The sequence below is a fragment of the Nanorana parkeri genome, unplaced genomic scaffold (assembly GCF_000935625.1).
Source record: "Nanorana parkeri isolate BGI_ZX_2015 unplaced genomic scaffold, ASM93562v1 scaffold240, whole genome shotgun sequence".
NCBI lineage: Eukaryota > Metazoa > Chordata > Amphibia > Anura > Dicroglossidae > Nanorana > Nanorana parkeri.
In genome coordinates this window covers 631,183-646,239 of record NW_017306508.1, presented here as the reverse complement: position 1 = coordinate 646,239, position 15,057 = coordinate 631,183, and the positions used below count along the sequence as shown (strand labels likewise).

The window sequence follows — 15,057 nt, the reverse complement described above, 5'->3', positions numbered from 1 at the left end:
ACAGGGGAGGAACTGGATTCCCCACTCCCCGCTCCGATCCTCCAGCGCTGACTGGCGGAATGGACGGGGAGGGGGGCGGGTACAGCTGGCTCTGCCTCTAGATAGGCAGAGCGAACTGTCACTCACGCAGCTGGGCGGATCCAGACATAATTGTAGCTCGTGGTATACTGAGCTTAGGGTGACGGGAGGACGCTAGTTTGTGTCCTCCCGTTACCCTAAGGAGAACTATGGGGAAAAGCCCCAACCCCATAGTTCTCCTTTAAGTAAGACATGGCAATCTGTGTGTAGAGTACCTGGCCGAGCAGTACTTACATTTAGAAGTCATTGGTCATCTTCATCCTTGGTATCAGTAGTAGCCACTGGTCCCCCAGACTCAGGCCTCAGTGTAAGCACATGGCTAGACCCTTAGGCTTCAGGCCTAGCCAAATCAGACAGTCCGTAGCAGCCTCTCCCCAGGCAGGGCCCGAGGGTTGAAGAGAGAAGCTCACATGATCCACCCCAAATATTTATGTCCTCTCCCAGCATGCACCACTGGCCATCAGCCTCCTAATGATTGGCTAGGGAGACATACATACCCATAACAATCTCTCATTTTGGTTGCTCTGCCCTGTGGCCAGGGTACATCTAACAGCAGTCAGATGCAAAGGATGACAGACTGATTAGGGGAAATAGGATGAGCATAGACTACAAATCAGCATCAGACTGAATACAATCTGACAATACTAACTTACTAAGCACTCCTGCTTACAGGGTGCTACAGTGCCAAGTACACTGGCAGATGGTTTTCTATACTACATGTTTAACACTTACACCCAAGACACATGCCAGTCCTGTTGCTGGTAAAAATTTGCCAGCATCAGGATCACTAAGAAGTGCAGACCCAATACTTACCTTTTTCCAAGCTTTGCTCCTTTTACTGTCGGAAGCCCTGCAAACTATCACTCATCAGCAATGGAGCAATTGCTCATCCAGCTAGTGAGGTAGTGCCACTTGGGACCGGGTGAGTATTTCTCTGCCTTGTATAACTGTCCTGTCAATGGTGACTTATTGTCAATATGAGATATGCTCTAAATTCGGGCAGGAAAAATCTCCCCATCGAGGACACCTGACTGAGCTTCTAACCCTTCCCCACTCTATCCAAGACCAAAAAAGATGTCTTGGTGGGAGCTGACCTTTAAGCTGTGAACAGAGATGACATAGGATCTACTGAAAAGCATTCATTCCATACATTTTTATTTCTGTTGCTAATATTATTGTTTTAATTGCTGTAATTATTCTGTTTTTCTCCAAGGCTTTGCAAAGCATTTACAGTCTGGAAAATGAATGTCCATCGATCAAAGACAGACAACAGCAGGTGCGCATTCGGCATATGACATTAAAATATAACTATTAGATATTATAACACAAAAGGGTGTGATGGCCAATTACAAAGTATAGCAAGATTGCTGCCAGGTTTAAAATGAGCTACACAAAAAACTATTGTCACTATTGTATACATCGGTAGCTTTTTTTTTGCCATCAACAAAGGATCACTTTAAGTCACAGGCTTAGAAAAATCAAATGCTAATCAATATGATGCTATGGGGAAGGTGGGTAGGGAAGCAGACTTGCTACTTATTTACTCTAATTCTGAAGGTTGCAGTGTATATTGGAAGTGTTATCTGTATGTCTTCTCCTCCAGTGCAACATGCCTCCATGTTGTTTAACTGTTGCCATGGCATGTTAGGTTGAGAAAGAGTTAGATGTGATAGACTTTGCTACCATTCAGCATGTCTTGATGGTAATTTAAATGATGGCAATTTTTCAAAAACTTAGCTTAGGAGCATGACTGAAAAAAGTACCCAAAAACCCTCACAAATGGAAAAAAGGCAGTGGCTAACTCCCGTGCCCTACCCTCCCTTCCCAGGGAACCTTTGACCTGGGGGCCAAACACAATCAACTAGCTCTTTTATGGTAGGGATGGATTTATATGTGCTATAGTGTACCAGACAAAGAGTGCCATGGTGTGCTGCAATGATTAGTGGGCATGGTGGAAGATGGATGTTTTTAAAAGACATGGTTTATTGTTACACACCTTTTTACATCTTCCAGCATCAGATTCCTATGTGGCTTTGAATGGTCAAGTATTGTCAACATTTCTTCATCGTTCTGGCCCAGCCAAGTTCTTCCCTGTGTGCAGGGCCGGATTTATTCTCTCTGCTGCCCCAAGGCCAGGTTCCTCAATGCGTCCCCCCCCCAATGGAGAATGACAGCCTTGCAGGCTACATACAAGTGATCTCTGGGACATCGCTGAGATCACTTGTACAGAACAAGCCACAGCTTCCCCGCTGTACATTTAGCCCTGCTTTCCCAAAGCACGGCTAAATGTAGAACACAGCTACACGCCCGGCGCCCGGAACTACTTGTCCTGGGCGTCGGGATATAGGAATTCCACACCCCTGCTGCCCCTCTACTGCCTGCTGCCCCGAGGCCCTTGGTTGGCCTTGTGTGAAATCCAGCCCTGCCTGTGTGGACAGTTTACTGCCTTCCGCAAACTACATTCGTTTCCTATGCAATGCTTGCCTAACTAGAGCAATATTTTTTAGTTTTGGATATAGTGGGGAACAGTTGGAAGCTATCTTGGGGTTTGAAGTAGTATTACAGTCATATTTAGCAAGCAGTAGATATATGCCCAAACATTTTTAAAAAGAAAAACGTTAGCTAATATCTAAAAACTTACCTGTGGCTGCACCGCTCGCTCCCGGCTGCAGAACACAGTTTATTGAACAGCCATGCAGGAAATGATGTGTGCGAGCGCATGCGCATTGGATACCACCAAAGGGAAGAGGAGGAGGGACACAATGGAAGTGAATGCACGCAGCCAGGAGCGTGCATGTAGGTAGGTTCAGTACAGCCAATGGCCATGGGGCCCTGGAGATAGATGCAGCTCTGGCCTGGGGAGACTCTGTGTCCCAGGAGAGTTGATTTATAGGGGGCGCCCGGGAGGGGAAGAAGTGTAGAGCAGTACAGGAGAGCAGAAGTCTAAGACTGTATGCAGAGTCTCCGGAGGGAGACTGATTCTAAAACATAGGCTGGTCCATGGGAAGGACAGGACCAGGCCTAGGACTATGTAGAGCTATAAAGATTCCCTAGTTTCCCCTGGAGGGGGAAACCACCGAGCTAGGACTGACAAGGATGGGATTCCGGAGAATAGTGAGAAGCTGTAAGACTGACGATATTTGCCAGTGGGCCTCTGGCCAAAGTAAGTCGTGGACTCTGGGCTGCACCTGGGCTATTCTTCTCTCTGTCTCTAATCTGTAACACCATGCAACTAACAAGAACTGTGCCGTCATCCCATTCGGGGGTGGCTGAACGTATGCTTTGTTCTGTTAATACCTTCAAGTAAAACCAAGAAAAGACTATCTGTGTGGACTGGTTCTTCTCCCTCCAACCTCTGAGAAGGTGGGGTTCTACAGGAGTGTGATGTTGGACTGTATCGCGGCTGTAACCATCCTGAGGAGGGTAGGTGTGCAAAGGGGCTATGCCCGGCACAGGGTGCCGTTCATGGTGGCCTTTCTCCCTACAGAGGAGGAAGCGCTGAATACCGCAGAGGCGGTTGAAGCCATGAGGCCCTGTGTGCGCAGTACTACACGTGTGGGAGTGTTTGCACGAGGCCAGAGCCGTGGCCCCTGGCCATGGGGTGCCTGGTTTCGAGTTGCATACACGGGGTTACCAGAGCCAACCCAAAGGGAACACACACGCAACACCCCAAGAGTGAACCCCGCCTACATGCATGCCAGACAGATTATGTGGGACACAGGAAGTAAAAGCAGTCTGCGCTGGATCAGAAAGCGACACCAGCGTTGGAGTTGAATTAGCCTTTAATGTCACTTTAAAGCAAAACTCCACTTGTTAACAAATGTGTATAGCTGTGCACATTTAAATGATAAAAGCAGCTTTTGTTGAAGTACTTGCCTTCAGGTCACAGAGGTGTAATCATTGCGATTAAAAATAATTGTCTTGTGGTTTTTTGAAACAGGGCAATACTTCTCCAGCAGCTGTTTACAGTTGATGAGTTATTCCAGGACTGCCTACTATACCTCCATTCATTGTGGGAGGATGTTGTGGACATTCAGCGAGATAACAAAGGCAGAGACACACCTGTTCTGCTTATTAAGGTAAAAAAAAGCTGCCCCTGTTTTAAATGCATACTGCAAACAGATAACTGATAAACGAACATGAAGTGGGACAAGCCTTTTTTTTTTTTAAGTACTCTTATCACTCTAAAGAGCAATAGTTTTTGCAAGGCTTTCCTTCCTTTCTATCTGGCACCCAAGCGAAGGGATATCGCCCCACACTATGGTGAGGCGTGCTGAGAAGTTTGGCTTTTTGGTGTAACTTCGTCTATCTCAGTATATTCCTATGCAGTGTAAACTACAGGGCAGTATTCAGCCAGCTTTAGTATATGCCAGGGGTAGGCAAACATTGGCACTCCAGGTGTGGTGAAACAGCAAATCTCATCACGAATCTGCCTCCGTGAGTCAGGCCTGTGGCTGTCAGAATCAATGCCTAATAAGAATTGTAGTTTCAGCACAGCTGGAGGGAGAAAGTTTGCCTACCCCTGGTATATGACAGTGTGGAAAACTTCCCACCTGGGTGCCATAAAGCAGGAGGATCCCCTGAGTGTTCCGACTTTGCTCTGTTCCAACCATGATGGATAATTTCATTTTAGCTGGAATTGCTCTTTGAATCCCTGTATTTGCTACTACAGTGTTTGATAATATCTTGCTGGTATTACTGCACTGACTGCCCATTAAAAAACAATTGTGTCATTGGTTTCTGTAAAGGAAATGTAAGACATTTATTAAACCTTATGTCAAAGCTTCAAGAAACTATCAAAATGTAAACTCTTTAAAGTTAAATTGTTATAATGGGGGCTATATTTTTTAATATATTACTGATTTCTTGCCCAATAATTTCTACATAAGTGTCAAAAATGTCAAATATTTCAATTTCTGAATTATCCTTGCATAGCGTTTCCTTTTAATTTTTTTAGTAGAGCTAAAATGAATACAAAGTATAGCCGTTTTAATCTAAAGTTCCTCAGTGGTGGGGCTTTAGATTGACTACTAGACTTGATTGGGTAATTCAGACTCTTCTCATCCAGAATAGTGCAAGTCATTAGGATGACTGCAGCTCAGCAGTGTAGGAGTATACCGTGAAACAGAACAGACAGTTATATTCAAAACATTGTACAACCTTTTCGTACACACATTATATAAAGGTTTCTAAAAGGTAATTGAGGAATGTTCTGACTCTACAGGTGGATGATTCTCGCAGCTATTGTTTGAAAGAGTTCTGTGACATCCAGACTAGACAATGCGACAAATCCCTGGCCAGGCTTCAGACACTCCGAGGGAAAGCCATTCATGCCATCAACCATACTTTTCTCAAGGTCAGATCTCAGCTTAATATCATTCTTGTGAATATAAGGGCATGGATATCTACAATTTATTAATGACATCTCTATTTCATTTTACCTCTTGAATCTTCAAAGTGAAACTCCAGGAAGATATACAAATAACACCAATTATTGCATTTATTCATTCATTAAAAAATATTAACAGGGTTATTCACTAAGCTGCCAAAGGTAGTCGAGTGAATAACTGAGCCGAAGTGTACAGAGCCGAACGACGTTCAGCTATTCACTCCGGCTCAGTACAGCTGATTCCAGCAGTACATCGGCTGAGATCATCTGTACATCGGCTGTCTTCGGTCAGCCGAACATGCTCTGCATGTTCGGCTGAGCTGAAGTACAGAAGGACTTCAACCCAGATGATCCAACATCTGGATCGGCTGAGCCGAAGCTCCGGCAGCTCACTCGCTGCTGTTCACCCCTATTCTCATGGGGGCCGAACGGCAGTGAGTGGAAAGCCAAATTCCGCCAAGCGGCATTTGGCTTGGCTAGTCTGCTCGGTACCTCCGTGGTACTGAGCAGAATAGCAATTAAAAAAAATTTGCTACATGATTTCAAAAATGTTAAAAAAATAGGAAGATTAAAAAAAATATTTGAAAGGAAAAAAAAAAAACAATTGAACTGAAGATTGTGCGCTCAATTGTGGATTTTATAAGCATGACAATCTTCTGTTCTTGTAAGTACCTTTTTCTTAGTATATTTAACAAACAAAGACGTATTTTTAAGCCTGTCTTGAGGAAAGGGGGGGGGGTCGTGTCAGATGACCCTCTTCTTGCAGTATTACATCCACTCACTTTCGCAGACCTGTGTAAACTAGGAGATCTGAGCCTCTGGTGGAATGAAGAATAAAAAGGGGAGTACCACAGTAGTGTTATCAGTCCAGTAAAATGTTATTGTACATTTTTTTTAAATGCCAATGCAGCAGCTCTACTGACTGTTGATTCAATACAGCAGCATACCCTATGAAAGTATTTTCAATAATCCTTGTCCAGATTTACCCTATCGGTTGTCGGTATGGATGCACCGATAGTGATTTTTCGGTATCGAGTACCGTTATTTTTTTCCAGTACTCACCGATACCCAATACCGATACTAGTAGTCCCATTAAAGAAGCTGGGCGGCGTGTAATGACTCACCACCCGGCTTCCTGATCAGCTGGGAAGCTGGGCGGTATGTAATGACTCGCTGCCCGGCTTCCTGATTGGCCGGGAAGCCAGTTCCAAGCTTCTGGGAAGCCAGTTTTCTTGCCAATCAGGAAGCCAGGGGACAGGGAATGACTCGCTGCCCAGCTTCCTGATTGGCCAGCTTCCGGACCAATCAGGAAGCCAGGCGGTGAGTCATTACACGCCATCCGGCTTCTTGATTGGCTGGGAAGCCAGAGCATGGAGCCGGCCTCCCGGCCGATCAGGAAGCCGGGCGACATGTATTGACTCACCGCCCGGCTTCCTGATACCGGAAATTCCTGTATTGGGAATAATATCGGAGCATTTCGATGAGCACGAGTACTCGCCCAAATACTCGGTATCGGCCACGATACCAATACTAGTATCGGTGCATCCCTAGTTCGGCATATTAAGTCCTGATGAAGGGGGAGATTTTTGGGCCCCCAAAACGTGTTGGCTTTTTTCATGTGTACTAAAAAATTATCGGACTGATAATACTACCACTTTGGAACCACTAAGAGCTGATTTTGGAATAACAATCTTTATTTCTCCCCAAGACTCAGATCCAAGTCTCTCCAAACACAAACGTTGTTCTGCTAAATGGGAGACTGGGGACTATTCCTGAATTTTCTGTATTAACTGTGCCTCCACCCAGGAGAGCCTTGGCTTGCAAGTGGGATTCCATCCTAAGAACACCCTTGTCCCCAGGCAGTTACACTTATTAATGTGCATCTAAACCTAAAAACAAAAATGTTATATATTGCAGCCCTATGCGGTGTGGTGGCTGCATTCCTTTTCATTTTTCAAGCTTCTTCTCTTTCATTTTAACCTGGTAATTCTGCCATTAAGACACTTCCGGTCCTAGGATAATAACACCTACTCACCCTTCTGTATGAAGACAACAGAAACATGATAGGACTACCATCACTCCTATCTGTTGTCTATAACAGGGGTAGCCAAACTCCAGCCCTCCAGCTGTGGTGAAACTACAAATCCTATGATGCATCTCTCTCCAGGAGTCATGTCTGTGGCTGTGAGAATCTTGCAATGCCTCATGGGATTTGTAGTTCCACCACAGCTGGAGGGCCGGAGTTTGGCTACCCCTGGTCTATAACATAGATTCAGGTTTAGTTCTATAGCCTTAGATAACAATGTATTTGATAACAGTTAGCACAAGCAGCAAGCAGAGAAAGTTATCACCTTAAAGCATTTTCTGCAGGATCAACAGGTATTTTTTTAACTTAAACGCTTTCAAGCCCAAATCCAGTACAATAAACGTACCCGTGTTAGAGCAGGTATACATTCCATTGACACAAAAGCAACCCCCATTGCGCTGGCTTTATTCTACATCCAGCAAATCTGTTCATTTACATGCTGGTATTAGTACAGTTTCTGCTGTACTTCCGGCTCACTCAGATGTAAGCGCTTCAGGTCTCATAGACCCCAGCGCTACGATTGTGTCTCCACCTCACTCTCCACACGGCCATTCAAAAAACATACAGCATCAGACCTCTACATTAGAGTGTATCTAAACTCAGAAACAACAGCGTAATATATTTTAACAGACCAGTCCTTAGTTGTGGTGGCCGCATTCATTTTCCTATTGGGCTTTTTTTTTACCTGGTGATAATGCTAGTAACAGACTTCCTGTCCTAGGGTGACAACACTCGCTTAATGTACTGTATTGGTGAGGAAAGCAGTGTTGTCACCCTAGGAAAGGCAGTGTATTAGGTCTACACAACTCCTCTTCTCCATGTCATGGGGAGGTGTTCTTCAGTTCACAGGAGAAACCTGGGCAGGGATCTTGAAATAACACAGCAGAGTGCACAGGACAGCACTGGATTTCTGGAAGGATCGACAGGTATTTTTGTACTTTTGAAAAGATATAACAAAATGCTTTCAATGTTAAATTTGAAACCATGGAGTCCTTGCTGTACCTATGCTCTGTGCTGACACAGACTGGACTAACTGGTTTGATATTTTATGTGCCTGTTGTTAATTTGTCTAGTCACCGTTAGATAATTAGCTTTAATTAGTGATGCCCTTATACCTGTTTTCAGTTATGTTCTATATTCAGAAGTGTTTACTGTCTGTGTTCCCCACTTTAAAGCGTTGTGGAATAAAGTGGCACTATACACAAAATATAATGATGGGAATTTATCAAAACTGGAGCAGACAGAATATGGAGCAGTTGCCCATATCTTCTATCTTTCATTTTCAAAGCTTAGCAGTTAAACTGAAGAGAGAAGCTGATTGGGTGCCATGGGCAACTGTTCCAGATTCTGTCTGCTCCAGTTTTGATAAATTCCCCCCACTGAATCTCCCGCTTGCTGCTACATTATCCATTTTGTGAGATAAATAGATAGACCTCCCTGCCCACACATTAGATGGACTTTATTGTTCGTATTTCAGGTAGCGGAATATGCGGGACTGAAAGATCTTTTCTTATCTGACTCCACATTGAAGCCGAACTACACTCAGCTATCTGATTGGAGGAACTTGCAGGAAAAGTTTAACCGATTTCTGAAGCTCGCAGACTGCATTTTTCAGGAGACGTTGCGCTATGTGGTCACCAATTCTATCCAGATACTTGTGAAATTCTTGGAAAATTCCCACAATGCGAAATCAACAGAGGAGAAGAAAAATGATCAATTAAGGTCAGATTCGTTAACCATTGCACTGCCGCTAATAAACGCTTCAATGTTTTTTTATTATCTGTTTTATGGCTCACATATGTATTATGTTACTGTGTTTTCTATGTGCTGTTTGCCTCTTCAGTCTTAGTAATAGTACTCACCCTTCTATTGGATGATCTTAGGAAGAATTGGCTCCAAAGCTCTATTTCCTTGATAAACTTCCCACCCTCTGCCAGTTGATTGGATAGGGAAGGAGCAGCAGCTCACTGATGAGGTCATCCCTCTTCCCTTTCTTCCTTTTATTCATTTTAATGCCCAGCACCCCTCCTGCATATACTCCTCTTTTCTTAGCTCTCCCGCAGCTTCATGCAGCTACGGGGGAACAAAAAAATACTTCTCACACGAGACGGCATTTAAGGTGATTGGCCCACTAATGCCACATGGAGAGGCTTGAGCTTTTTCAGTCGATTTTAAAGCATTTTTTCAGGCTCAATGTTTTTTGCTTTAGCCAAAGGAAAGCTAGTTACTAGGAGGAAGAGGCAATTGTTAGGCGCAAACCTGTGTGAAAAATCCACATTTTTTAGGCTCTCCCATTAAAATCTATGAGGCAAAACATTCACAAATCTACCCAAAAAAAAGCTCATGTACTTTCTGGAGCTACAAGTGACAAGCGACACAATGCTCAGGTGTGAACTGGCACCATTGAAAATAATGGGATTCTTCATGCGCATGAAAAATGTGCAGCAAAACGCTTAGGTGTGAATGGTGTCTAATTGGGATTGGCTCAGAGCTTACATAAGGCAACAAGAGGGTGAGTATTAGATTCTGCTTGGGCCTGGGTTGGGGCAATGGGAGAGTGAGTATTAAATACTGCTTGGGACTAGGCTAGTGCTACAGGAGGGTGAGTATTAGATACTGCTTGGGACTGGGCTAGTGCTACAGGAGGGTGAGTATTAGATACTGCTTGGGACTGGGCTAGTGCTACAGGAGGGTGAGTATTAGATACTGCTTGGGACAGGGTTAGAGCAATGGAAGGGTGAGTATTAGATACGGCTTGGGACAGGGTTAGAACAACGGGAGGGTCAGTATTAAATACTGATTGGGACAGGGTTAGCGCAACGGGAGGGTGAGTATTAGATACTGCTTGGGACAGGGTTAGAGCAGTGTGAGGGTAAGTATTAGATACTGATTGGGACAGGGTTAGAGCAGTGGGAGGGTGAGTATTAGATACTGCTTGTGACAGGGTTAGAACAATGGGAGGGTGATTTATTAAATACTGCTTGGGACAGGGTTAGAGCAATGGAAGGGTGAGTATTAAGTACTGCTTGTGACAGGGTTAGAGCAATGGGAGGGTGAGTATTAGATACTGCTTGGGACAGGGCTAGTATCTATGGAAGGGTGAGTATTAGATACTGCTTGGGACAGGGTTAGAGCAATGGAAGGGTGAGTATTAGATACTGCTTGGGACAGGGTTAGAGCAATGGAAGGGTGAGTATTAGATACTGCTTGGGACAGGGTTAGAGCAGTGGGAGGGTGAGTGTTAAATACTGCTAGGTCATCTCAAAGGGTCTCATACTGATGTCGAACTGATGCCATCGACACAAGCCCAAAGCCCATTGACACAGGCCCCAAAGTGAAGTTGTTGCTTTGTCCAGCATTGACTACTAACTGGACTACAGCTTTATGCGTCAATGGCCATTAATGGTATTTGATAGATTTTTTATTTCTGTTTTATTTTTCGGTATAGTGACAAGAAGCTCTTTGACTCAGAATTGACAAAGGAAAATAATGAAGCTAGTAACACTCAACAAACACCCCCAGCCTCTGAGCTTGATATTGTTAAGGTAGGTCTACATAAATATGATGGAACATGGCCCTTTAAGGTCTTGCTCCTGCCAAAACATTTATCTGTGATTTTGGATACAATGGGTAAAGTTAGAGCGAGTACAGAGTTTGTAATGACAGCTCTACATTGTGGCAGCCATGTTTGGTTAATATACAGTATATGCGGGCCCGGCCTCCTGCTTAGTAGTGATGCACAATGGCAAACTCACAATAGAAATCTGAAATGTGCTCAAAGAAAATACATTTCTATTTCCCTTTCAATTTACAACCAAAATATAATGTGAGATGTTTAACCCCGTCCCTGGAAATTGATTGAAAGTGCTGTTCTAAGGCCTATTTGTTTTAAAAATTACCACATACAAGAACCCTGGCATCATTTTAGAAAATCTACAACACTTTTGTGCAAATTTAAGATGAGATAGCTGGAACTATTTCCAGACATCTCAACTCTCCCGGACGTTCTGGGATTCTCCCGCTATAAGATAGCAGCTCCCGGACACCTGGGAGAGAGAAACATATTCTCCCGGAAAGGTTTACTCTGCTTGATCTAGCAGAGTAAAACCTTTCCCTGGTTTCTGTTTTTCTTTCTTGACATCAGGGCCACCGGCCGCCGTCAGTCAGAGGAAAAAAAAAACAGCAAAGGAATTAATAGCTAGGCTCATATTGGCTATTTTAGTTTGCAATAGCCAAAAGCAGACTAACTATTGCACCTGCCCATTGCTGTTGTCAATCAGCAGAGGTGGACCTGAAGTTCTCCATCAGGTCTTCTGATGATTGACAGCAGCAGAGGGTGGGTACAATAGCCAGCTTGCTATTGGCTATTGCAAATTGAAATAGCCAATAGTAATCTAGATATTCATTCCTATGCTGGTTTTTATATTTATTTATTTTTTATTCTGACTGCAGCAGCTGTAGAATATTTTTTTAAAAACCCAGCAGATTGCACGGGTTGGTGCTTTGCCATTCATTTAATAAAATAGTAATCAAATATTATTGTAAATCTAGTGAAACAAATATTCTAGCTTTTCATAGAGCGGGGAAGGATTAGAAACCCCTCTGTAATTATACTGCTACCTGGGGCTCCATTACAGAGATATATCCGCACTTCCTGTCCTTATGATGACAGTTTCACCAGACAGGAAGTGAGGGAAAATCTGCAACAGGGACACTGTTTAGCCTTTCCATACTCTACCTTTTTTCTTTTCTGTCTGTGTTTTTGGAGGGTTACCGTCACTTCCTGTCAGGTAAAATGTTGTCAGCAAGACAGAAGGTGAGCGAAAATCTTTTTAACGGAAACCCAGATGGCAGTAAAGCCTGATGGGGGTTCCAATCCCTCCCCATTCTATCCAAAACTAAAAAAAAACGAGAACAGAAATGTGATATATTTAATTTTAGATGTGGTGGCTGCATCAGTTTTCCGTTTTCAGGCTAAGAACATTTTTAGAAAGTTAGCAAGTACAGAAAATGAATATCTGCAAGGGTTACTAACAACTCCTGTAACGCACATTTCCAATATATTTTTTAATTCTGGATTTGGAGTGACTATGGTTAACAGCCAGTCACCTCACCAAGGTTTATTAATACCTGTTGCCATATAATCCTTTATTATGCCCTCTAGCATTTTACAAACTACCGATGTTAGACTGACCGGCCTATAGTTCCCAGGTTGGCACCTTGCCCCCAAAACACATTGTGGGGAATTTATCAAAACTGGAGCAGACAGAATCTGGAGCAGTTGTGCATGGCAATCAACCAGCTTCTCCCTTTCTTTTTCAAATCTTAACTGAACAAACTGAAGTGAGAAGCTGATTGGTTGCTATGCACATGTGCCTCAGTTTTTGTCTGCTCCAGTTTTGAGAAATTCTCCTCACTATATGACATGTTAAGTTGACTTTTATAGGCCTTCCAACACATTAAAAAGCAGAAAAAATGCATATGTTGCATTTTTCAGAATCAATTGCAGTGCAGCGTTGAGATGGGAACAGGCACTATTTTGGTATGCGTAAGTTTTAGTGCGTGTCAATTTGTTGTAATGCTTACATTAAATGGTAGGAGTGTAAATGGACCTCCAATGTTTGTTTTTGGGTTTATATACATCTAAAGGTGGCCGCACACCTGTCAATTTTTTTTGTTCAACCTTGACGTGATTTCTCCATCAACACAAACAGCGCGTTGATTAAGGAATCGCCACTGTTTGCATTGTATTCTGACAGGTGCCGCCGGCCCCTGTCAGAATACCCGATCAGAGTAGGCAGCTCGTTGGCTGCCGGCTCTGATCTCACTGAGATTTTCCAGCCGGCTCCTTCGATCAGCTGATTGAGGAATGCCGGCTGAAAGGGAGCCGACAGCTCCACACACGAATGGTGAACTGGATACATTAAAACCAGTTGAAATTCGGCCAGTGTATGGGTACCTTTAGGCCCCATTCACATGTAGCGACATACCTTTGCAGCGGCCGGGATAGCGCGACTTTCGGGGCGACGTTGCAGCGACGTTCCAGCGACGGTAGCGCGACTTTCTCCGTCGGCTCCATAGAAAAAAGCAAAATCCGCCGAAGAAAAGGGTCCTGTAGAAGCGACTTGCGACCGCGACGCGCGACATGGAGCTAAGACAGCTCCATTGACTATCATTAGCCGGCGACTTCTTGCGATATCGCGTGGCAAAAATGCGCGATATCGCGGCGGAAATCGCGCGATAAGTCGCTACATGTGAATGGGGCCTTAGTGTGAATGTACCCTTATGAATGTAAGTTTGCTTACAGATTTGTATATTTGTGTTGAATACATAACTTTGGGTTAATTTCAGGTACTGAGTGAAATTCGAAGCAATATAGAGGGGAAGCAGGAGGCGGTGGCAGTGTTTGAGGTGAGTTTGGGCCTATGCGCTCTGTCAGACCTGAAGCAGCAGATGTCCCCACGCTGTCCTCCTGACTTGTACTTTCCATCGGAGATTGGTGGAAACATTGAACAGCTGACTCTAGCAACCAATGAAATACCAAAAAAGAAGCTTAGGGGTGAGAAGAAACAAGTGACCTTTCTGCAGGAAGAAGCGCAGTCCTCAGGTAAACATTATACCATGTACAGTATTTCCTATCACAGAACATTCAGTACTATGTACTGGTCATTATCACACAGCAACGGCCACCATTTTGTGTGAACTAATGGCTCTTATATAGCAATAAAACTTTTGAAGTTCCTGCTGATGTGAGTCTAGCACAGGGATAGGCAGCCTCAGCACTCCGGCTGTGGTGAAACTACAAATCCTTTGAGACATTGCAAGACTCTGACAGCCACAGGCATAATTACCAGAGGCAAGGGCACAATAAGATTTGTAGATTTACCACAGATGGAGAGCTAGGGTTGCCTACCCCCGCTCCAGCATATGGAATCAGCTTACAGAATGGCTGCCTTGATTTTGTGGTAAATCCAATGTTTTTGTAATAAACTAAATCAAATTAAAAAATGGCCTAATTTTAGCCCAAGGGTTAAATGTTCATTTTTGTCTAGGGTACATTTAAATGCAGTTTTACTTACCTTATCTCTTGCTCCCATTTGACCTTCCTTTCCATGCGACTGGTCCTCCCACCGTCTCTCTTCGGTGCTCTGACAGTTGCAGGCCCTCTGATGTCATCGCGTACAACGTAGGACCGTCAGTTCTGCATTGTAAGTGATTATCCCTCACATCCCAGAGCACCAGAGGGAAGAAGAGAGGACCGGCTGCTGGAGGAGTGAGGGGTAAGGTCAGCAAAGCTGCTTTTTACTGATACCTTAGACAAAAATAAGCATTTAAACCTTGTAGTACAGTTGGAGCCCCACTGTAGGGATCATATTAAACCTTTCCCTGGAGTTCAGCTTTAGTTACTGTGCAACAAATGTGAATTTTTTTGAATGCAATGCAACAAAGATAGAATGAAAAAAGAAGCAAACAGATAATAGGTAAGGGCAGAAAGGAAGGGGGG

At 43.9% G+C, this 15,057-nt stretch overlaps 1 protein-coding gene across 1 annotated transcript in view; it reads left to right on the top strand.

Moving 5' to 3' along the window:
• DNAH14 (dynein axonemal heavy chain 14) overlaps positions 1-15,057 on the top strand; it is a 188,228-nt gene that overhangs the window by 16,743 nt on the left and 156,428 nt on the right. Inside the window, 6 exon segments of the mRNA XM_018556494.1 lie at positions 1,292-1,354; positions 4,019-4,157; positions 5,303-5,434; positions 9,031-9,275; positions 11,002-11,098; positions 13,905-14,160. Of these exon segments, the coding sequence (XP_018411996.1) occupies positions 1,292-1,354; positions 4,019-4,157; positions 5,303-5,434; positions 9,031-9,275; positions 11,002-11,098; positions 13,905-14,160 (932 nt within the window).